This window comes from Equus asinus, chromosome 6, assembly GCF_041296235.1.
Source record: "Equus asinus isolate D_3611 breed Donkey chromosome 6, EquAss-T2T_v2, whole genome shotgun sequence".
Taxonomy (NCBI): domain Eukaryota; kingdom Metazoa; phylum Chordata; class Mammalia; order Perissodactyla; family Equidae; genus Equus; species Equus asinus.
This window is the reverse complement of record NC_091795.1, coordinates 17,859,955-17,883,035: the sequence shown is the minus strand read 5'-3', so window position 1 is coordinate 17,883,035 and position 23,081 is coordinate 17,859,955. Positions and strand designations below refer to the sequence as shown.

The 23,081-nt window shown below is 53.1% G+C and overlaps 1 protein-coding gene and 1 pseudogene across 1 annotated transcript; one reads left to right on the top strand and one right to left on the bottom strand.

The window, feature by feature from the left end:
- LOC123286709 (small ribosomal subunit protein uS5m-like) overlaps positions 1-23,081 on the top strand; it is a 363,347-nt pseudogene that overhangs the window by 135,668 nt on the left and 204,598 nt on the right.
- Positions 67-14,098, bottom strand: LOC106838525 (myelin and lymphocyte protein-like). Its single transcript, XM_014852697.3, has 4 exons — positions 13,744-14,098; positions 2,294-2,461; positions 1,050-1,175; positions 67-648 (listed from the first exon to the last, which is right to left on the bottom strand). Exons 1-4 carry the CDS (start codon positions 13,816-13,818, stop codon positions 595-597), a joined length of 423 nt encoding a protein of 140 aa, XP_014708183.1. The 5' UTR covers positions 13,819-14,098; the 3' UTR covers positions 67-594.

The following is a 23,081-nucleotide window of genomic DNA, read 5'->3' as shown; positions in this document are numbered from 1 at the left end:
GGGAGTGATGGTGTCCTGATACTGAGGAATTAAAACAAAACAAAACAAAAACATCCCACAAAAGTATTGAACATAAAGACACTTTATAAGGTATTTGAAAGGTTTATCATTTTCCCCCGTGGACATCTGCAAATACTTGTTGGACGAGCTGCATCCCCATGACAGGTAGAATCTCCATGAAGACTTAGAAACACGTCATGAGATGAGGGCTCAAAACAGCCTGTGGAAGACTCCAGTAGAGAGTTCTCAGGATCCGGTCCAGGGCTCAGCAGGGGATCTTTGTTTCTCAGTCTCTCACATTCAGACCCCAAACTCCATCCCACTGCCCCCTTTCAAAAATAGGAGATGACCGTGAAAGACGGCTCACTAGTTGGAGGCTAAAGACAGCAAGTCCCAACCCTGACAGGAGGGACATGGGAGAGTAAACAAACACCCACAAGACACATAGTGTTGCTCTTCCTTTGGTTTCCTTTTTCCACTATCAAGAGCATTTCTTCATTCTAAAAAGTTATGCTGGGAGGCGGTTGATCAGTTAACACCACGAGTTTTCAGCTAAACTTCTTCAGCTTTAAAGTTCTGAAAATGTTCATCTTATTAAACAAACACCACATGGGCCATGTACAGCAGACTGGCTATGCACGAAAACACCTGAAACCAAGATAAATGATGATTAATGGGCATGCGGGGAGAGAGGACAAGACATGGGCTGTCCACACTAGGCCAGCTGCTCCCATGGTGCTCTGGGATGACAGACCTGAAGCACGTTATCCTGCTCGTGGTGCCCTGGTTCTCCATTTGTGAAATGGGGATGACCACAGCGCCCACATGCCAGGGCCGCTGTGAGGGTTCAATATGATGGTTCACAGAGAGCTCGGATGGTGCCGGGCACTCAGCGGTCATGTCATCACACACCCGCTGTCTGCAAAGCCCACCCAGGCCTGGACCCCTGGTCAGCCCAGGCCTGGACAGAGCAGGGCAGCCTTCTGCTCAGACCCTCTGTCAGCAGGTAGTGGCAGCTGTGAACACGGGGAAGCTGACGGGGCACTCACCACAGCAGAGATGTTTTCAAGGTAATGTTCGTACGTGAAGCCGTCTTGCATATAGATGGTGGCCAGAATTTCCAGGATTGAGGCGATAGAGTAAAGCAGGACTGCAACAGTGTGGTAGGCTGACTCCTGCGGGGTCAGAAAGGCCGTCAGAGAGATGGAGAGCCCAGATATGAGGATGTGGGGCAGCTGCGGTCCAGCAGGGCCCATCCACCCCACGTGTACCCACCAGGCATGGCTCAGGTCCTTGGTCACCTTTTGCTACTTTCTTTGACTCCCTCCCACCCCATCCACCATCACCACCCCTCCACCCCCTCCTCAAAGAGGTCGTTGGTCCAGCTGAGTTTCATCTCCCTGGTTTGGGGGAAGTGTAAGGACTTCAGTGGAGAAGGGACCCTGCTCTCCCTTGAGCAGGGATCAAGTGAGGAGGGCAGCTTGGAACTGAATAGGCAGAAGTTGGTTCTGAACCTGAGAAGTGTCATACATGGTCACAGTCCTGGTTCCAGTGTGGCCTCAGGGACCAGTGCAGGGGAGAGATGGGGAGGCAGGGGCTCCAGGTGTGTTTACAAACAAAAAAGCACTAGACTGGGGTTTGAGCAGCTGTAATTGGGAGGTGACTTCTCAAGTGAAATTAGGAGACTTTTTGAGTGACAGGCCCAGCCAAATGGCCCCATCCCTTCCAGGGGACATAAGGGACAGGGGTCCATGTGTAAGTTTCAACCTCTTTATGTGCCTCAAGGCAGAATTTATGCAGAACACAGAGACCACAGGCCATCTCTCTCCCCCATCAGCTCCCTCTATGGTGACCCAGCTTTAGAAGCTGTGACATGGAGCTGGGCAGTGTGCATGGCCTCACACTGGGCAGCCCAGGCCAGCCCCCAGGACCCTGCTCCCAGGAGATGGAAACCAGCACTCCTGGATGATTGGAGGTGCCAATAGGCCCCTGGCAGGTGCAGGTGCGATGGGAGGGGGGTTGGGCAGCTGGTTACCCAAGAAAAAGGCAGTCATACAGGAGGAAGCAGAGGAGACGGTGACAGTCAACCTCTGCTGTCCCCTTCTCCTGACCTCCTGGCTGCAGGGAGCCCTGGGCTGCTGTGCACAGCTCGGAGCTGAAGGCCCAGCCAGCTCAGCCTTGGAACATGGGTGGCAGATGGCTAGGGAACAGCCTCACCCAGCACTGGAAAAGCCAGCCCCTCAGAGGAGATGGTCCTACCCACCCCCCTCAAACATTCAGGGCTGGGACTCACCAGGGAGACCCAGGAAGTCTCACCGCCATGGGCACCAGTTAGGTACAGGAAGAGCAGAGCACCAGTGCCTATGAAGCAGAAGACAGACACGAACGTCACCCAGCCCTGGACCAGGGGGTTAGGCAGCTGGGATGAGGTGATCAGCATCCACACAAGGCCCCCAAAGACCTGAGGAGGAAAGGAGGGCAGGGTGAGCATCGGGCCAGGAGAGCCCACGCCCAGGAAGGGCCAGACCCAGAGGTCACGCTGGGGGCACGAGGGGCAGAAAAACAGGAAGGAGGCAGAGAACAGTGGTGGGCATTTCCTCACCAAGAATGACCCTTTCATCCCCAAGGCTGTAACTTGATCTCCAATCTGAGTCTTGCCCAGTCCTCTGCTTGTTTGCCTTTATTCACTATTTAAATATAATTTATGTTTTTATTTAAGAAGCACTTATATCACGTTTATGTGCCAGGTACTGTCCTAAGCACTTTACAAATGTTAACTCAGTTAGTCATTACACAGCCCTATAAGCAAGGTACTGACCCATTTGTCAGATGGGGAAACTGAGGCACATGGAAGTTAAGTAATTCATCATCCAAGAAAGGACTTACACCATCCAGCATTATCATTAGAAGGGCTAATTCCAGGATTATATCCTTCCTAGTATTTTTGAAACAAAAATATCCTTTCTTTTATGAAATGGTAGTGACCAGATGATTCTTTTGGTCTTTATTGTCAAATAAATTAGCCACATTGTGTCATTAGCATTTTTAAAAATAATGGACTCCTTAAATCCCCAAGTCTCACAAGTGCTCTGAGTGCTGGCATTGGGGCTGGAGAGAAAGCCCAGCTCAGCCAGGCTCCTCGGGTGGCTGAGGATGGCATGAGAGCAACACTTCCCCGTCGGCACCCAGAAGACACCCAGTTATGTTCACAGGGTCAAAAGCCCCAATCAAAGAGGAGCATAAGGACAGACCTAGAGGTCACAACACCCCTCTGTGCCACAGTCCAGCTCCCCTGTGGACAAGCTCACCCCAAGCTGGGACTCTCTATATGTCTCCTCCCTTCTCCTTGTCCCTCTTTATCCCAATGACATCAGCTCAGCCTCATTTACCATCCCCATCCGGAAAACAGCTGTGCTGAGTCTGGGCTGGGACACTGGGGAGATGGCTCTACAGTCAGGGTTCTGAGGTAATGTGACCCTTGCACCATCGTCTTGAGCACCTGGGGGCTGAGGACGGGCTGCTTCCGAGTCCTACATCCCCTGTGGTGTGAACTCAAGCTGCACCTTGACCTCACCTTCTTATCCCCCAGCCCACCTGCTGGGTAAGAGACACCACTGTCCTCACAGGGGTTCTCCAAGCCTCTTAGCTGAGAAGCATCAGGAGAGAATCACATTTGGTAGAAAAATCAGTGTAATGAAGAATCTGGAGTTAGCAAAACCAAGCTGGGCTTAATGAATCAGATCTGGGCATCTCTGCCCAGAAGACTTCCTCTACTGATGAACCTGAGATGGCCTGGAGGAAGGCATGTGACAGAGGCAGTGGGACACACGTTACAATTTATAGCTAATTGGAACAAAATCAGTTAAACACAAATCCTCAGACTGCCACAGATGAGACGTGTGGGTCGATCTCATCCACAGTTGCCTTTAAGATCAAACAGGTTACTTGGCCTTTTCCATCACGGGCACTGACACAGGGACATGAGTGTGCTGATGGCTGAGACGGACTTGGATTTAGGAGGCACGAGAGTGTGTCACGGAGGAGCGGGAGGATGGGGCATGCCCATCCCATGGGCAGAGGCAAGGGCCTGGGACACGCTTCTCCTAGGCGTTCTTTGCCCAGACAAGCAGTGACCATCCAAAGAGGACCAATCCAAGTTAGGTCCCCGTTCACGTGCTCTCAGGGAGCCCTGCTTCTGCCCCTTTGCAGCCTTCAGCACAAGACAGGTGCATCTGCTTAGTCACAAAGTGGTGCTGTCCCTGACCAGGTGAGGGAGGGGGTGAGGTCCCCCTTGCTCACGGCTGACTCTTGGGTGTGGGACACAGGGAAGACCCGTCCAGCTGTGTGTCAGTGTCTGAGTTAGTTCCCTGGCCTTCAGGGTCTCCTGGGAGATGGCTGTGCCCAAACAAGCAGCTGATGGACCAAATCCCAGAGGAGCAGCTGGCCCTGCACGTGGAGGGGAGAGCCCTCCATGATGGAATCCCACGTGGGACCCAGTGGGCCTGAGGTGCTTGTATGTGGCCAGTGGACATGGGACTGAGGGATACTAAATGCCACGTGGGGGAAACGGTTCGCTTTGTCATTCTCTTCAGTTTTTCTGACTAAGGCAAGGAGAAGGGCTCAGGGGACAGCCAGGGGTCTGGAGCTCCCCTAGAGCATGAGCTCCAAGGACGGGCAGGCAGAGGTGACCTGGAGAAGGGCATGGCTTTTATTCTTAAGGGAGTGATATAGTTATTCTGGAAAAATTAACTGTAAAACACATGGGAGGTAAATTAAGGCACGGGTGCACCCGGAAGTGGCACAATCTGAGAAGGCGGCTCTCAGACCCTGGTCTCAGGCTTAGTGCCCTGGACCCCGTTCAGCTCGATTCCTCCCCGTGTGGCTCAGTCAGGAATCAAAGGCAGGAAGAGTGAGGGGAAGTCAGAGCACAGTCCCCACACTGAGTGCTCGTCACAGAGTCCTGAGTGAGCGACAGCGAGATGGGGCCACAGCTCTGGACTGAGCTCCCGGCCCCCAGTGCAGAGGGAAGCTTCGAGGTTACCCCGACTCTCCACCTGCTTTGGGTGTGCGCTTCCACCAGTGTGAGGAAGACCGTGTTCCAGCTCCCTAGGAATGCTCTCTCTCACACACTCACACACTCACACACCCTTATCCAGATTCCTAGGGTCTCTGGTAAGAATTCCGTCCACAGGAGCAAAGCCCACCCTATGCTCCATCCCAGCCCTGCCCCCTGGGACCTCAGGACCCTGTCCTGCCTCTGGGTGCACCACCTTGCAAAGGTCCTTTAAGAATCACGCTGACTTTTTCTTTGCGTGGTTTCTCTGTAGCACTGAGTTTCATGGTAAGATGGCGGGGAGAAGTTCTCTCTCTTTTAGACAGCTTTAATGAGAGAGAACTCATACACTACACAGCTCACCCATGTAAAGTGACAACTCATGGTTTAGGATGATCACAGACATGTGCAGCCATCACCTCCAGAGCCAATTTAGGACATGCTCATCACCTCAAAGCAACCCTGTGCCCTTTAGCTACGGCTCCCTCCACCCCTCCAGGCCCTAAACGACCACTGATTTGCTTCCCATCTCTATGGATTCCCCTATTCTGAACCTTCACATGAGCTGAATCATATATAAAAGGTGGACTTTTGTGACTGGCTTCTTTCATTTGGCACAACGTCTTTCAAGGTGAGAAATTCTCTCTCAAGGGCACCTTTATGAAATATCTCTACCATCAGAGCACAGCCCACCGGCCATCCTAACACACCATGTAGGGACACTGAGTGAATGTGGATCATCTGTCTGGAGCCTCCAACTAGAAAGAGCTGAGGAGCCTCTGGTGCCCAGGGACATTCTCATGGGAAACAAGCCAGCAGGCCCCGTCTGTCCCAGAAACATATTCTAAGTGACATATCATGTGAAGGAAATGTCCTCACACAGAGGAAATGATTAAACCCTGGGGGTTTTGTTCCCAGGAGATGGGCAGTGGGCCTGCCTTGTACACCTCACAGCCCTGCCCAGCAAGTGCCCAGGGAGAAATGTAGGGCGACCTGCACAAGGGACCACCTGGGAGGGGGCTGAGGTGGGTGCAGAACACCCCTGAGAGAGGACGGGTGGAGCAAGGAAAAGAGACGAGGCTGAGAACAGAGGGTCTATTCCAGCTGGACGTCTGTGAGCAGCGTCCTGGACACAGACACGGCTGCTGTGAGAGCTCCAGTGCAGATGTGTGCTGGAAGGGGTCACAGCTGGAACAGCTGTGCAGGTGTGAAGGCCCCACTCCTCCCAGGCACATGCCAGCTCCCGCAGCACCTCCACCACACAGCGTCTGCACGGGTGGGGACGCATGTGAGCCCTGGAGAGGGGCTCTCGCCGCATGTGCTGGAGGAGCTGGAGCACGTGACTCGGCCTCTTGGGCCTCGGCTTCCTGGTCTGTAACGGCATTTTGCAGCTGTCTCCCCACACTGCGGGCTGGTGCAAACTGGCTGAAACTATGGGGGTGAGTGTGAAGCTGCTAGCAACGTGCCCAGCACCACCCAACAACTGGGGTAGGACACTGCTCACCCAGGGGGCCCACAGCCCGGGGCAGACAGATGCAGAGGCAGCCCGGTACAATGCAGGATGACGTCCCGCCCCAAGTGGGTCAAGCAGCCTGGATTGGGGCAGGGCCCCATCGAGCTTTGAAGGGAGAGTTGGACGGCACTAGCTGTTCTGGCCACAGGGTCACCAAGTAGCTCTTCATGGGGAGGGAAGAGTACACGCTGAGTCCAGAGGATTCTGGAGAACCAGTGAGGGCTTCCGAAGGCCAGGGAGCCACGCGCGAGGTAGGGGACAAGGAGCTTGAGGGAAGGTGAGCCTGAGACAGAACTGATCGCTCGGCCAGTGTGGATGCCTCCAGGCCCCGCTCAGTGCAAAGCTGGGATTCGGCGGGAATCACGGACACAGCCAGCGCCTGCCGCCCTCCCCCTACTCAGTGTGCAGAGAGCACCAGGGAGAGCGGGCACTGCACCCACACCCAGGGAGACCAGGCCTCCTGGGCAGGGAGCAGCCCACCCCATCCTGGCCTCAGGACCCCACTGGACAAATACTTCTCAAGAGCAAAGGGGTAGGTGAGGGTTCAAGCATTTTCCTTCGTAAAGAAAACTCTAAGCAGCTCCCAGCTTCCAGGCAGTAAATGCTCAGCGGCGATCACCTTGAAACATCAGGCGCACAAGTGGAGGCAGGGCCTCAGTTTCCCTTCGTCTCTGTCTACAGTACAGGCCAGACTTCCCCCACCCCCGCCTGCCCCTGGGTCACTGTCCTCCACACCAGAGAGGGTGCAGCTGGCTGGTGTGCTCTCAGACGAAGGTCTCTAAGTCGGGTGGCCGACAGTCACCTGGGTGGAGCTCTCTCTCTGGGCCCAGGTCCCCAAGCTGGAAAATGGGGGCGGGGCCTGGGCCAAGGCTCTGTGGTCCTCAGCCCTCAGTCTACACTGGAATCACTGACACACCTGGAAGAACACCGATGCCCAGGTCTGGGGCCCAGGGTCTGACTAGACTGCAGAGAAGCAGAGTTACAGGACAGGGAACAGACTCCCGGGCTCTTTGTCAAAGGCCTGGGGATGTGTCTCCACAACACGAGCCTGTGGACAATGCTCTGGTGACCCCGTCAGACAGAAGAAGAAGCGCCTGCTGTCTGCACACCCTGCCCAGCTCAGCGACGCCGGCCCAGACGCTCTGCAGTTCCTGCCTGGACATGGGCAAACTCAGGGTCTAGGTGGGAGACTGACCACAAGCAGGGGCCTGCAGGACAGGAAACGGGTTCCCCCAGGGTGGGCTTCTGGCTGGAGGTTTGGGGTAAGCCGGGTCTAAAGGACAGAGGACTTAGCCCCACCATGCCACCTGCACCAAAGGAGCACCACATATGGAGACCAGTGAGGACTGTGGGGCTGGTTCTGGAAAGTCCTAAGATGTAAAAGCTGGTGGTTCCTTCCCGCCAGAGCCCTCAGTCCAGCGGTCCCTGGCTTATCACCAAGCAGCTGCAGGGTGGGATGGAGGCTGGGGAGGTGGGCACAGTTTTGTGCCAGAGGCTGCCTCCTCCCTGAACCACCACCCTCACAAATGGTGATGCACTGACACCGATGATAAATCAGTTTTAAATGTTTGTTCCTGGGCCCACTGGTAACTGGTCCCTTCGCCTTCGGGCAGATGCAGCAATTTGCTTCGCTCTCAGAATTCACACAGCTTTCCCCCGACCCGCCCTGGCACCAGGCTGGCAGGGCAGTGCAGACAGAGGCTCAGGAAGTCCCCACCCCCAAGGCAGAAAGCAGGACAGGACCGCCACGGCCCCCTATTCCCTTTGGTCACCCCATCAGGCTGACTAGGGGCAGCTCCGAACACAGGAGCCACTGGAAAGCCCTACAGAGGGTGCTGTCTGTGCAGTACTTGGGGACCCCAGGGACAAGTCATGCGTGCCCTCCACAGCCCCACCCACCCCCTAATCGCACTCTCCCCCTGCCTCGGGCTCCCTGCCCGGGAAGGGCATCGAAGGTCAAACGTGGTGGGGATTGACCTCACCGCCCCTCCTGTAGGTGCCCCCTTTAAGTGCGGATCGGCCAGTTGATCGGAGCAGGTGTTTGACTTATTAGTAAATTAATGATAATTGCACCTAATGGCTACTGAGCAGGAGCTGCGGGCACCAGGTGGTTTGAAGAGCTTTGCATACGTTACACTCACTCGGTCCTCACAGCAATCCTTGAGGTAGATGCTATTATAGCCCATTTCATTGATGCAGAAACTGAGGCGCAGTGGCCCGCTCACACTCCCACAGCTGCTGAGGGCCAGCTCTGACAGGCTGGTTGTGGAGCCAGGTCAGGATGTCCATGTGTGTGGCAGTCCCCCAAGGCCATGCACAGGTGGTTCATCATGAAACCTCCCGTGTCTAGGACCAGCTTTGGAAATGGCCATGAGAACAGTAACACGGAGGGAGAGGAGACTGCCTGTTAACCTTTGTCCTGCTCCCAGGCGCCCTGGGTGTAGAGGAGCAGAGAACCCAAAGGAGGAGGCCATGGGAGGCAGCCTCCCCTCCCCCACCCTCCACTGGCTAACAGGCTCCGTCCCTTCAGAGGAAAGAACACCAAGGTGTGTGTTTAAGACCAAAAACAAGCAAAAGATCCGAACCCTGAAGTACGTCGCTCCCTCTTCAGCAGACACAGGCCTGGGGTCCTCATCCCTGGGTCCATCAACACGACCTTTGTCACCCCACCCCCACCCCCACTACCAGGGTCGGGATGTGGCCTTCGTCTCCTGTCCTTCCTCTTTTCCTGGTGTGTCCCCTGCAAAGCCTGTGCCCTGGGCCCTCCTAGGGCCTCCTTCAAAGGTGGATCCAGGAGTTGCAGGGGCATCACCCTCCTCCTCCTCTTCCTGCCCCCTCCCCTCCAGCCCAACTGCCTTCTAACAGAAGGGGGTCTCTGGGGTGCACTTTCAGGTCAGCTGAGAGGGGCTGGGTGGCCCTGGGCCTTCCTCTTCCCACTGCCTGTGCAGATCAAGGTGTGATGGCTGGTGACAGGCTTTTCTTCTGGATCTTGCATATTCTTCTCAGGCCTCAGGGCCTTGGAGCACTACAGGGATTCACCACAGGGGTGGTTCTGCCCCAGTGTGGGCAGAACAGTGGCTGTCAGTGAGCTGGGAGTGCTAGAGAGCCTGGAGCAGAGAATCAAGGCCAGTCCATCCCCCTAGGAAGTCATTATGCTGCTGGGGCCCAGCAGGAGCCAACCAGGAACCAAACCTTCCACCAGAATGCAGAAAGCAAGTCAGGGCCCAGGACGCAGAGAACCCAGGGAGTTGCTCCTGCTCCTGGGACAGTCTGCAACCTGTGAGGAGTTAGCCATGCTTCCCCATGGCATCAGTGCTCCAGGGACGAGGGGGCCCACCCACTGTCCTCATCCATCAGCACCCGAGGAGGACACCTGCTGGACCATCTCATAGGGCCTGCCCTTGGTGGCCTTTGGTCCAAAACACCATTTCCAGGGACTGAGACTTGAGAGGCCAGGAGGGAGCACAGTCAGGCTTGTGTCACAGGTGGAGCCAGGGCTCAGCTCTGAATCCAACAGGAGTCAGCCCCCAGCCCCGATCTAGTCTAGACTGGCTGCCCCCTCCGACCTCAAGGCAGGCCCCAGGGGGCCCAGACCCCCACCCCAGCCCTTCCCTCAGAGGATGTGCCTGACCCAGAGCAAAGCCATCCATTCCTAAGGCTGCAGACCTGGCCTCGGCCAGCAGCCCAATGCCCTCTCCCACTCTCTGTGGGCCTGTGGGTGCAACAATCAGCCTTTGTCACTGCCTGACCCGAGCCTGAGCCATGGCATCTGGGGTCCTCCTGCTCTCTCCTGAAAGCTCTGGGACAGAGAGAGTACCCCACCTGCGTCAGGTCAGGTTGAGGAGTGACTTATGGAAAGCTTAGGAGCAATCTTTCTCAGTGGAGCTTGGTTGTGATGACACACGCATGAGCCCCACCATCACACTTAGCAGTTTCCAGAGAACAGCTCAGACTCACTGACTGCTGATCAAAGCAGGCCTCTGGTTCTAGAAAAACCAGAAAAGTGACTTCTCAACTCCCAGAACAAACCCCTGAGAGACCTCTGCCTATAATTTCCCCCTTTAGAGAGGAGGAATGAGAAAACCCGGGCAGTGTCCTCACCCCTTCTAAACAGCCACAGAGAGGGGCCCACAGCACAGGAAGATGACACAGGGCCAGGGGTCAGTGGGCACAGCCAGGGAAGGCCAGCCTCGCCCACTGTCCTGCACCGGCCAGCAGGGCTGCCCCTACTCCCTGGGGACTGTATGAGGGTCCCTGGCTGGGGCAGCACAGAGAGGGTGCCTGCCCTGAACCTGGGAGGCTCTCAGGGGCCCCTGGCTCCCTGCCCCAGCTTCTCACTGAGAACTGTCCCCACTGTCCTCGCCCCCATAACAACGTCCAGGGGGTGGGCTGCCCTACCAATGACCACTCCAGACTTCCCTGGATCCATGCGGGCTGGGCAGTGACTATCAAATGCAGATTCCTGGGCCCACCCTGGACCTAGTGACTCAAAATCTCCAGGCTGTGTATGTGACAAGCAGGCCAAGGAGGGTGTGAGATGCCCAGTGGCTCTGAGCTGTCCCTTCACTCCCCGAGGGGAGAGAAAGGAGCCAGGCCTTGTGCAGGGCTCCCAGGTGGGCGGGGTCCCCATTCATGATCCCTCCTGCTGTGGGCAGTTCATCCTGGGTGTCTGGGGGAATGCAGGAACCTGGAAGTGACCTGCTGTCACGCAAGAAGTCCCACCCTGGAGACCGGGGCACGTGGGCAGCTGCTGCCCCTCTCGGAGCCTCAGTTTCCTCCTACCTCTGGAAAGTCAGGTTTCCGCTTCTACATCTCTCAGCCCAGGAGTCCTCATGGGGCCTTCTCCGTGGAACCGGAATGTGGACCACCCACCAGAAAGCTGCTCTGTCACCCTGCCCGCCACCCCACTGCCCGATCCTGGTCTGGGGGTCGTTTTGGCCGATAAGTGAGAATCTAGGGCAGGTCCCAGGTCACTGTCAAATAATAAAAAGTCCCCAGTCACCTTGGGTCACAGACATAGGCTCATGTTAGTAACTACTGTGTCCAGTTCACTGTAAGAATGGAAACTGCAAACCGACTCCAGGTGGCTCCCCCACCCCACCCCACCCCCAAAAGTGCACCCTACAAGCGCTGCCTCCCACCAGGTTACCCTACCCCTCTGAGTCCCCAAGCTCCTGAGGGGCAGGCAAGGAGGGGGTGCCCTGGAGAGGGGGTGGCACTCCAGCAGGCTCTATCCAAAGAAATGTTCTCTCCATTCCAGCCATTCTTTCAGGGGCTGCACTGCACACAGGCTGGGGGGAGGGAGCTGGGCTAATGACTTCACTGCCCCTTTCCAGGCATTTCCTTCCAAGATTCTGAAAGTAGGGGGTACCTCCTGGTATTTTGAGAGAAGTTTCCTCTTGGGGCCTGGCCAGAGCTGAGACAAACAGTGTCCCAGGTTCACATCCTGTGCTGTGCATGGGGGCCCAGTGTCAGGACGCCCCTGGCTTAGAAGGGAGGAGGAGGAGGAAGAAACAGAGACTGTGGTTCCAAAAGGAATGTCCCCCTTGGGTGGGGACAGGGAACAGGCCAGAAGCAGAGCCCTGGGTGCAGCTGGTGGGGAGGGGAGACCCTGGACGTTCCACCTGGGCCTGTGTGGGTGCACTGGGACCCCACCACCTGCAACAGCAGCATGGCCTGTGGGCTCCAGAGGCTCAGAGAGCCAGGGTCACAGGCCTGGCTGGGCTGCCTTCCACCTCCCGTGAGGACCCTGAGCTTTCAGAGGGCAGGAGCTCTGGGGTGGGGTGCTGGGCAGGGCAAGGTTGCCAGGCCCCACCCTGAGCCATCGCCCTTCCTGCTCTGGTGGGCAGTGTCCCTGCCTTGGGAGGGGAGGGGAGCCCCATCTCTTGGCCCTGGAGGCCAAAGGAGAGACTCGGATGTGATCTGCTGATCTATCTGTAAACAGTGGGGCTGGGCGTAGAGGTGTCCAGGGTTTCTTCTAGATGCCACTTCCTTGACCCTGGCTGGCCTCAGGACTTGACGTCACTCTGGATACACGCAGGTGTGAGCTCCACTCAACCCTCACAGATGCAGTGATACGGGGCCACCAGGCGACCTCAGTCCCCTTAGCCCTTTTCCCCGAACCCTCCATGGGTGACAGAACCTGCTCCCCGTGCTGGTCACACCCTCCCGCCTCCAATCAGGCAAGAATAAGTTGTGGTCCTGTTTTTAAACAGTCAGGTTTTTTGGACAAACTCTTTTACAACCAACTATTCCGCATGGGGATGGGGGGCGAGGGTTGCCGGGAAAGGAGTCTCCGTGACTGCATCACTGGAGGCCCACAGAACACACACAGCAGCCCCTCCCAGGTAAGGGCTGGTGGCCCCTGGGGGGTTTAGGCTGAGGGCAGTCTGAAGTTCCTGACACAGTGAGCACTGTACTCTGAGCCCAGGGTAGCAAGCGCTTTCAGGCAGCCACCAGTGGAGCTGTGTGGCTCAGCCTGAGGAAGAACCCACCACAGGTAGGGAGGCCCTTAGGACTGCTCAAGGTCAGCCAAGGCAGGGGATCCCTTTTCCCAGCCCTCCCCCCTCCTCGAACTCCACACACAGGGCGGACAACTGGGCCGGAGCAAACCATGGCCTGTTTTATTATTTCCAGATCCAAGTTGTGGAAAATATGTTCTTTCCCCTGAAACTTGCAAAGGCCAGAGGAGAATACTCCGGATTCGGCTCCTCCCTCACCAACCCAATCTCCAAACCTGGGTTGGTGATGCTCAGGCTTCTTTTGCTGATATTTGTAAACGAAATCCTAACCCTGGACAAAGCTGGGCACCTCTACAGGGACGTCGCTCTCCCATAAGAGCTTCCTCTGCACCCATGGGAAGTGGGTCAGAGCGCAGCTTCGGAACAAGCGCGCAACGGATGGACCCTAGCCGGCTCCCAACATCTGACCCATGTTGCGAATTTGGTTTTTCCACCTAAATCCTGGAGACTGTTTCCCCCATTGTAGTCGTTCTAGGAGGGGCCAAACGAGTGGGTTAGGGGAGACTTTCCTCACCCTGGCCCCGCCATCCCGATGTTCCTGGGACCAGCGCTACTTGTGCATCTGGTCCGGACGGGTGTGCGGAGCCCCAGCGACAGCGCGCGGCACAGCTCGTCCCGCCCCCTCCCCAGCTCCGGCGCGCCAGCCACTCACTCACAAGCTCGAAGATGAAAAGCAGTTCGGGGAAGGTGGTGAAGACAGCGAAGCCGCTGGGCAGAGTTCTGCCGTCCATGGCGGTATGCTGGCTTATGTGTCGGGACAGGACGCGCGAGGCTCCGGCTCCGCGCTGACCACTCGCTTGCTCGGCGGAGCCGGGTGACCCGGTCGCCCCGCAGGCGGGTTGAGATAAGAGGCGTTCGGGGCTCAGGAGGGAGGAGCCCGGGCCGCCGCCCGCCCCGCCCCCAAGGGACCCTGCCGGAGTGCCTCGGGCTCCGCCCTGAACCACCCGGAGGGCGCACAGAGGGCTTGCCGAGCTGGGGCGGGGGCCTGACTGCTGTGTCCCACCTCCAAGCGCTATTTCCCGTGGGGAACAGGAAAAGCCACTTTAGCGACGAGTTTCGCACGCTTTGCCCTCTTCGCGGGGCATCACCATCCCTTAAGAATGAGAACCATCAATAACTAGGCTCCCAAAACTCCCCACTGCGGCACCGCTCGGGTCACGATTACTTTAACTGTTTTTGAGTTGTGTCTCCATCTTTCAGTGGGTGCGTTAATATGAGCGACCTCCGCGTCCAGGCTCGCCGTGGGACGAGCTCCTGGTCCTGCCCGCAGCTGCAGGCTGGGGGTCTGCAGGGGCGTCGTTGGGACCGGCTCTGGCCACCACCCCTTCGCCCTGCGGCTTCGGAGCGCCAGGTACTCTGCACCCACAGTCCGCTCCACTTGATGCTGGAGCTTCAGTCTGTCCGTCTGGGGGGAGGAGGCTGCTCTCAGCCCTGCCAGCCCCGGAGGAGGGCGGTGGAGGCGGCGCTGGGGCCGATCTGCATTGAATCCAAGGGACAGGAAGGGCCTCCTAGAGCAGATCTGTGCCCTTCTCTCAGAGGGGGCGGCCCTGCGCCTGCGCGGTGGGAGGACTCCCCCTCCCCACGTCCTTCTACTACCCTATGCTGCTGGTTTTTTGTTTCTGGAGCACAATTTCGTTCCTCTATTTTGACTGTATTTTTAAACAAGTATCACACTCCAGGAGTTCGCCTGTTTATTTTAATGTAGACATGAGTACTGGGTTTTCTCCTACTGTCCTAAAGCCGAAAATCTGCCCACAATCCCTGGCAGGCCGCCAGCTCAGACTCCCCAGCACTTCTGTGGCTGCACCCACAGCCCCAGCAGGCACCGCCCCCCCTCCCCAGTGGGACCCTCACCCTTTCCCTCTACACAGCTCTGTTTCCTTCCCAGTCCCCGTGGAGAGAAGTCAGTTCCTGGACACATTTTAATGAAAAACAAAAACACCCATGACCATGAGCTGTCCATTCTGACACTCACAGAGAGGGACCAGGCACCTGAAATGAGAACATCCCACTGCGCCTCTGTGAGCCTCCTCGGGGCTGCTGGCCTTGGTGGCCTGAGACCCAGGGTGTCCATCTGCTTCATCTTAAGGAGACTCTGGTGGGGACAACCACAACTGGCGGAAGGTGAGATAACACTCAAGCAAATCCATCCAAAGCCGTTTGGCAATTTCTCTGTCAGTACTCACCAATGAAACACACAAAGGTGTTCCCAACTCTTAATAACCTCTTCGCCTGGCCTTGAAGTTGATTGTTTGGTTTTCAGTTGGGTTTTCTGCTGGCTGTTTCAAACCTTTGCTGCTAAATTCCACAGCCTTGGGCTCCTGACTCTGGGGAGAAGGCGCAGCTCCCTGGTGCAGCCCAGTGAGGCTGATGGGCTGCAGCCTCCTTTGATGAGGCCCAAGAGCCACAAAGGATTTAGGAAGGGCCCTTTCTCTGTGACCCTCATCTCACCTGCCATCTTTGCTTGATGGTCCTTCTCCTGACCACACTCTACCCTCTGCAGGGCAGCCCCCACCCCATCCCCATCCGCCTGTCTCCTTCCTGCCATATCACGTCCTCAGTGCCCAACCAAGACCCCAGCCCATGCACGGTGCTCAGTAAATGCCCGTCTTCTGCCAGGATGGACCCGGCCTTGTTGGTGCTTGACTGCCTGAGGAGGAAGGACAATGACTCTGGACGTAGAGTATGGTCAGTAGAGACAGTCTGTCTGCATGTCACAGAGCTGTCCCAGGGTGCTCTGGGCCACGAGCCGATGATGTAGGGGGTTCATGTCCATAAGAAGACAGGACCACACTGTGGTTTCCAGCAGGACATGAGAAAACACCCTCAGCCCATAATGACTCACTGCAGGGTCCTCGGTCCTCCTAGCAGCGTAGTGGGTGTGAACGTGGGGTCAGTCTGGGAGGATCTGGGACTTCTGTCAAAATAAGAACATGGCCTAGGGTGGGTTTCTACAAAGTAGGACCTAGAAAGTGACGATTGCTGTGCCAGCCTGAGAGTGGAAGAGGTCACCTCCAGCCAGTGTGTGTCGGGGGAGGGATTGGGGGGTGGGAGAAGGGACTGGGGGACAGGGACATGTCAGGGAAAGATTCATGGGGCAGGACTTGCCAGGAAATCATAGTAGGTGGGATTTACTTTTGGGGTCTGCAGAATGACCCCCATTTTACTGATGAGGTGATGGAGGCTCAGAAAGGTTAAGTAGCTGCCCAAGGCCACACAGCAGGTGAGTGGTGGAGCTCAGCCTTGAACCTGAGTGACGCTGTGCCTCCACAGCTGCAAGCCCCTGATCAAGACCGTACTTAATGGATGGATGGATGGAGGAGGAAGTCGTGGTGTATACAGACAATGGAATATTATTCAGCCATAGAAAACGAGGAAATCCTACCATTTGTGACAACATGGATGGACCCTGAAGGCATTATGCTGAGTGAAGTCAGACAGAGAAAGACAAATAGTGTATGACCTCACTTATATGTGGAACCTAAAAAAACAACAAGAAAAATCCCACCAAACTCATAGAAAAAGAGATCAGAGTTGTGGTTACCAGAGATGGGGGCTGGGGCAGGTGTCATTGGAGGAAGGTGCTCACAAGGTACCAACCTCCGGTTATGAGGTAAAGAAGTACTTGGGATGTAACGTCGAGCACGGTGACTGCAGCGAACACTGCTGTACGATGCCTCCCGGCCCCTGGAGGCCTGGCTGATGAATACCTCAAGCTCTTCGCTTGCTCCGGCTCCCTCAATCATGGGTGGCAACTGCACTCTTGCCTTGGTTTCCTTCCCAAAGGAAGGAGCTGAGCATTTGGGCACCTGTTCATTCTGAACTTTTGCTTCAGCGTCAGGGCTGCGCCTCTAATTTTATCAAAATCGTTACCCTCCCTCTGGCCCCACGTTGAATAGAAACAGAGACATTGGGGAGCCCTCAGACTATAGAGTGAACTCGGGACCTGGGTTAAGAATCTCCCATCTGCTGTTCACTCACTGTGCAACTTCAGACAGATCCCTTGGTTTCTGTGCCTTGGTTTTCTCATCCATAAATGGCAACAGCACTCCCTCCTCACAGGGCTGTTTGTGGATTGAAGGAGACAATGTGTGTTGAGTGCCCTGTGCAGTGCCTGCTGGGAGGCAGCTTCAAGACGTGGAAGCTGGTGTCAGCAGATGCTCACAATCCCCAGGGACTCGTCACCATCACACGTGTGTGCCCTTCCACTCTCAGAAGAAAAGTGCTCTCCCCTATTGGACACAGATTCCATTAGAGAACATTGTGGCTCTCACTCACACACCTGCATCCCACCTCATTTCCCGGCGGTCGCCTCCCGGGCCTGAGGCTGTTGCTGTCCCTTCCTCTTTCAGCAAGTGGAAATTTCTGTTCTGGTCCCTGCAGGAGCCACCAACTGTGAATTCCTGTAACTCAGAAGATGGGAAGGCCATGGAACCAATCCCACAGTCGGCTGCTGAGAGCTGAACCAGAGGATGACCCATGTGAGAGGCCCCCCGGTCTAGCTGGGAGCACTTACACTGGGTCCTCACGGCCTTGCAATACTGGGGAAGGAAAACCAATTCGAAAAGGTCCTGGAACTTTCACCAGCAAATAGAATCTCAGCCCCAGTAGGAACCGCCCTTGTGGACGCGCTTCTTCCGTGGGTCACCCCCGTTGCTCCCACTGTGCCATCAGTGGCACCACGTGATGACATGGACCAGGTGACACCTAGGGTGGCAGTTGGATGCCTGCTCCTCTGTCAGGCCTTAGTCACCGGGCCAGCCTGCTCTGACATTTTACTCTCGAGTGACCTCTTGGGCCTGTGGGGTAGATGGGGGCCCACTCAGCTGTAATGTAGGGGACAGAAGTAGTATTGCTGAGACAGAATAGGGACAGGACTCTGCCCCTCACCCTTAACCACCAGGTCCGGCGCCTCCCAGCTCAACTATTTTTGAAGTCAACTTAAGCACCCTTCCAACCACAAATCTCCCCTAAGCAGTCGCCCTGATTCCCGCCTGCGCACAAAGCCTCGAGATGACCTGTAGACGACTTTCCTGGGGTGGTGGTAGCAAGCAACACCGCCATGTTGGATCTACTGGGCATGCGCAGATGACACCACCAGGGAGAAGTAAGCAGAATGCCTGTGGAGGAGAATCATGACACCAGGCTGCTCCCTGACCCCATAAAAGGCTCAGGAGGGCTTCCTTCTGGGAGCCAGCCAGAAAGCCACTTCTCCTGTGCTGTCTCCCTTGTGCTGGAACATGAGCCACAGTAAAACCTTGTCTGAGAGGTTGGTTGAGCCTCTTGTCCACTATGGTCAATATCATTGCCACTGGCAACCCCTCCGGCTCTGCCTTGGTTCACTGGGGTCCTGAGCAGCTGCCTAAAGGTGCCCGGAAGGCTCCATGTTGCCTCCATGAAAACCTCTTGTCTCCTGCTCCAGCACCGCCCACTAAGGGGGGCCGCGTCCTCTCACCACCTACAGCTACGCCCCGCTGGCCTCTGAGTCCTGCCCTGGGATGTAGAGCAGGACAGCAGGACTACCCTCCCCTGCTCCTTTCCCCTCCGCCTCCCCACCCCCACGTCCCACTCACACTGTCGTGCCATCGCCTCCTACCCCCACCACCATCTGCAGGAGCCCCTCCCAGCCCCCAGGCTCCTCTACAACCAGGCCAAGACCAGCTCAGTCACAGATTCTCTGTCCCTCTCAAAAGATGTCTTGTAGTTCACAAAATAGGCTGACATCTTTCTTCTGGTGATGCAGTGTGCGCATGCACTGTTGCTAATTATATGAGCAATACCCGCTCCCTTTGGCTCAAGTGTTTCCACATGCTCGCTGTTTTACATACGTTATCTCATTAATTACCCAGCAACTCAAAAAGCATTTGTGTTTTATTGTGGTAAAATACACTTAACATAAAGTTTACTGTCTTAACCACTTTTCAGGGTACAATTCAGTGGTATTAAGTACACTCACATTGTTGCACAACCATCGCCACCATCCATCCCCAGAACTGTTTTCATCTTGTGAACCTGAAACTCTGTGGACCTTAAACAGTAACTGCCCGCTCTGCTGTCCCTCAGCCCCTGGCAGCCCCCACCTCCTTTCTGTCTCTGATTTTGACTGCTCTAAGTACCTCATGTAAGTGGAGCCACACAGTATTCATGTTTTTCTGACTGGCTTATTTCACTTAGCATGATGTTCTGGAGGTTCATCCATGTTGTAGGAAGTGTCAGAATTTCCTTCCTTCTTAAGGCTGAATAATATACCATTGTATGTATAGACATTTTGCTTATCCAATTATCTGTCCATGGACCCTTGGCTTGCTTCCACATTTTAGCTACTGTGAATAATGCTGCTATGAACATGGGTGTACAAATATCTCTTCAAGACTCTGCTTTCGATGCTTTTGCTATAGACCCAGAAGTGGAATTTCTGGGTCACCTGGTAGTTCTAATTTTAATGTTTTGAGGAGCCATATACTGTTTTCCATAGTGGCTACATCAATTTACCTTCCTACTTACAAATGCACAAGAGTTCCAGTTTCTCCACATCCTCACCAACACTTATTTTCTGTGTTTTTTTAATAGTAGCCGTCCTAATGGGTGGAAGGTAGTATCCCATCGTAGTTTTGATTTGCATTTCCCTAATAATCAGGGATGTTGCAAATCTTTTTTGTGTGCTTATTAGTCATTTGTACATCTTCTTTGGAGAAATGTCTATTCAAGTCCTTTGCTCATTTTTAAAATTATTTTATTGAGGTCATAATAGTTTATAACATTGTGAAATTTCAGTTGTACATTATTATTCCTCAGTCACCACAGATATTGCCTCTTTACCCTTATGCCCACCCTCCAACCCCTTTCCCCTCTGGTAACCACTAATCTGTTCTCTTTGTCCATGTGTTTGTTTATCTTCCACATATGAGTGAAATCATATGGTGTTTGTCTTTCTCTGTCTGGGTTATTTCGATTAACATAATACCCTCAAGGTCCATCCATATTGTTGTGAATGGATGATTTTGTCTTTTTTTATGGCTGAGTAGTATTCCACTGTGTGTATATATCACATTTTCTTTATCCATTCATCTGTTAATGGGCACTTGGGTTGCTTCCACGTCTTGGCTATTGTGAATAATACTGCAGTGAACATAGTGGTCTACAAGTCTCTTTGAATTGTTAATTTCAAGTTCTTTGGATAAATACCCAGTAGTGGGATAGCTGGGTCATATGGTATTTCTATTTTTAATTTTTGAGGAATCTCCATATTGTTTTCCATAGTGGCTGCACCAGTTTGCATTCCCACCAGCAGGGTATGAGGGTTCCTTTTTCTCCACATCCTCTCCAACATTTGTTAGTTTTGGTCTTGGTAATTATAGCATTTCTAACAGGTAGAAGGTGATATCTTAATGTAGTTTTGATTTGCATTTCGCTCATGATTAGTGATGATGAACACCCTTTCATGTGCCTGTTGGCCATCTGCATATCTTCTTTGGAAAAAAGTCTGTTCATGTCCTCTTCCCGTTTTTTGAGCAGGTTGCTAGTTTTTTTTGTTGTTGAGTTGTATGAGTTCTTTATTTATTTTGGGAATTATCCCCTTGTCAGATATATGATTTGCAAATATTTTATCCCATTTGGTGGACTGTCTTTTCATTTTGTTCCTGGTTTCCCTTGCCTTGCAGAAGCTCTTTAGTCTGATGAAGTCCCATTTGTCTATCTTTTCTTTTGTTTCCCTTGCCTGAGTAGACATGCTGTTCAAAATATCCTTCTAAGACCGATGTCAAAGAGTGTAATGCCTATATTTTCTTCTAGTTTTATGGTTTCATGTCTTACATTCAAGTCTTTAATCCATTTTGAATTAATTTTTGTGTATGGCAGAGGACAATGGTCTGCTTTCATTCTTTTGCATGTGGCTGTTCACTTTTCCCAACATTGTTTATTGAAGAGACTTTTCTTTCTCCACTGTATGTTCTCAGCTCCTTTGTCAAAGATCAGCTGTCCCTAGATGTTTGGTTTTATTTCTGAGCTTTCAATTCTGTTCCATTATCTGTATTTCTGTTTTTGTACCAGTACCATGCTGTTTTGATGACTAGAGCTTTGTAGTATGTTTTGAAGTCAGAGATTGTGATACCTCCGACTTTGTTCTTTTTTCTCAGGATTGCTTTAGCTATTCAGGGTCTTTTGTTGCCCCATATGAATTTTAGGATTCTTTGTCCTATTTGTGTGAAGAATGTCATTGGGATTCTAACTGCAATTCCATTGAATCTGTAGATTACCTTAGGTAGTACTGACATTTTAACTGTGTTTATTCTTCCAATCCATGTGCATGGAATATCATTCCATTTCTTTATGTCATCATGAATTTCTTTCAGTAATGTCTTATAGTTTTCATTGTATAGGTCTTTCATCCCTTGGTTAAATTTATTCCTAGATATTTTATTCTTTTTGTTGTGACTGTAAGTGGGATTGTATTCTTTGTTTTTTTTTTTTTAAAGATTGGCACCTGGGCTAACAACTGTTGCCAATCTTCCTCTTTTTTTTTTCCTGCTTTATCTCTCCAAACCCCTCCTGTACACAGTTGTATATCTTAGTTGCTGGTCCTTCTAGTTGTGGCATGGGGGACACCACCTCAACGTGGCCTGGTGAGTGGTGCCATGTCTGCGCCCAGGATCCAAACCCTGGACCGCCTCAGCGGAGCGCACAAACTTAACCACTCGGCCACGGAGCCAGCCCCTGGGATTGTATTCTTGTGTTCTCTTTCTGTTAGTTCACTATTAGAGTACAGAAATGCAACTGATTTTATTTTTTTTAACTTATTTTTGTAAGTTGACTTTGTACCCTGCAACTTTGCTGTAGTTGATTATTTCTAATACTTTTCTGATGGATACTTTAGGGTTTTCTATAAATAAAGTTATGTTGTCTGCAAACAGCAAGAGTTTCGCTTCTTCCTTGCCAATTTGGATACCTTTTATTTCTGTTTCTTGCTTAATTACTCTGGCCAAAACCTGCAATACTATGTTGAATAAGAGTGGTGAGAGTGGACACCCTTGTCTTATTCCTGTTCTCAGAGGAAGGGCTTTCAGCTTTTCCCCATTGAGTATGATGTTGGCTGTAGGTTTGTCATATATGGCCTTTATTATGTTGAGGTACTTTCCTTCTATACCATTTTATTTGGAGTTATCATAAATGGATCATGGATCTTGGATCTTGTCACATGCTTTCTCTGCATCTATTGAGATGATCATGTGATTTTTATTCTTCACTTTGTTAATGTGGTGTATCACATTGATTGATTTGTGGCTGTTGAACAATCCCTGTGTCCTTGGTATAAATCTCACTTGATCATGGTGTATGATTGTTTGGGTTTTTTTAAAAAAATTGGCACCTGAGCTAATATCTGTTGCCAATCTTCCCTCGTTTTTTTTTCTTTCTTCTTCTCCCCAAAGCCCCCAAGTACATAGTTGTATGTGCTAGTTATAGGTCCTCCTGGTTCTGCTATGTGGCACGCCGCCTCAGTATGGCTTGATGAGTGTTGCTAGGTCTGTGCCCAGGATCTGAACAGGTGGAACCCTGGGCCACTGAAGCAGACCATGTGAACTTAACCACTTGGCAATAGGGCCGGCCGGCGTATGATCCTTTTAACGAATTGCTGTATTTGGTTTGCCAATAGTTGGTTGAGGATTTTTGCATCTACGTTCATCAGCAATATTGGCCTGTAATTTTCCTTCTTTGTGTTGTGCTGGTCTAGCTTTGGGATGACAGTGATGTTGGCCTCATAGAATGTGTTAGGGAGTGTTCCGTCTTCTTCAATTTTTTGGAATAATTTGAGAAGGATATGTATTAAATCTTCTTGAATGTTTGATAGAATTCTCCAGAGAAGCCGTCTGGTCCTGGACTTTTATTTTGGGGGAGGTTTTTGATTACTATTTAAATCTCTTTACTTGTGACTCATCTATTCTGATTCTCTATTTCTTCTTCATTTAGTTTTGTGAGGTTATTTGAGTCTAAGAATTTA

Bases quoted from the DNA above. Each gene is read 5' to 3' on its own strand.
- LOC106838525 (XM_014852697.3), bottom strand. From the start codon at position 13,818: ATGGACGGCAGAACTCTGCCCAGCGGCTTCGCTGTCTTCACCACCTTC. The intron at 2,462-13,743 runs GTGAGTGAGTGG...TTTCCTCCTCAG, and splicing joins TGCTTTTCATCTTCGAGCTT to GTCTTTGGGGGCCTTGTGTG. The intron at 649-1,049 runs GTGAGTGCCCCG...TCTTGGTTTCAG, and splicing joins TTGAAAACATCTCTGCTGTG to GTGTTTTCGTGCATAGCCAG.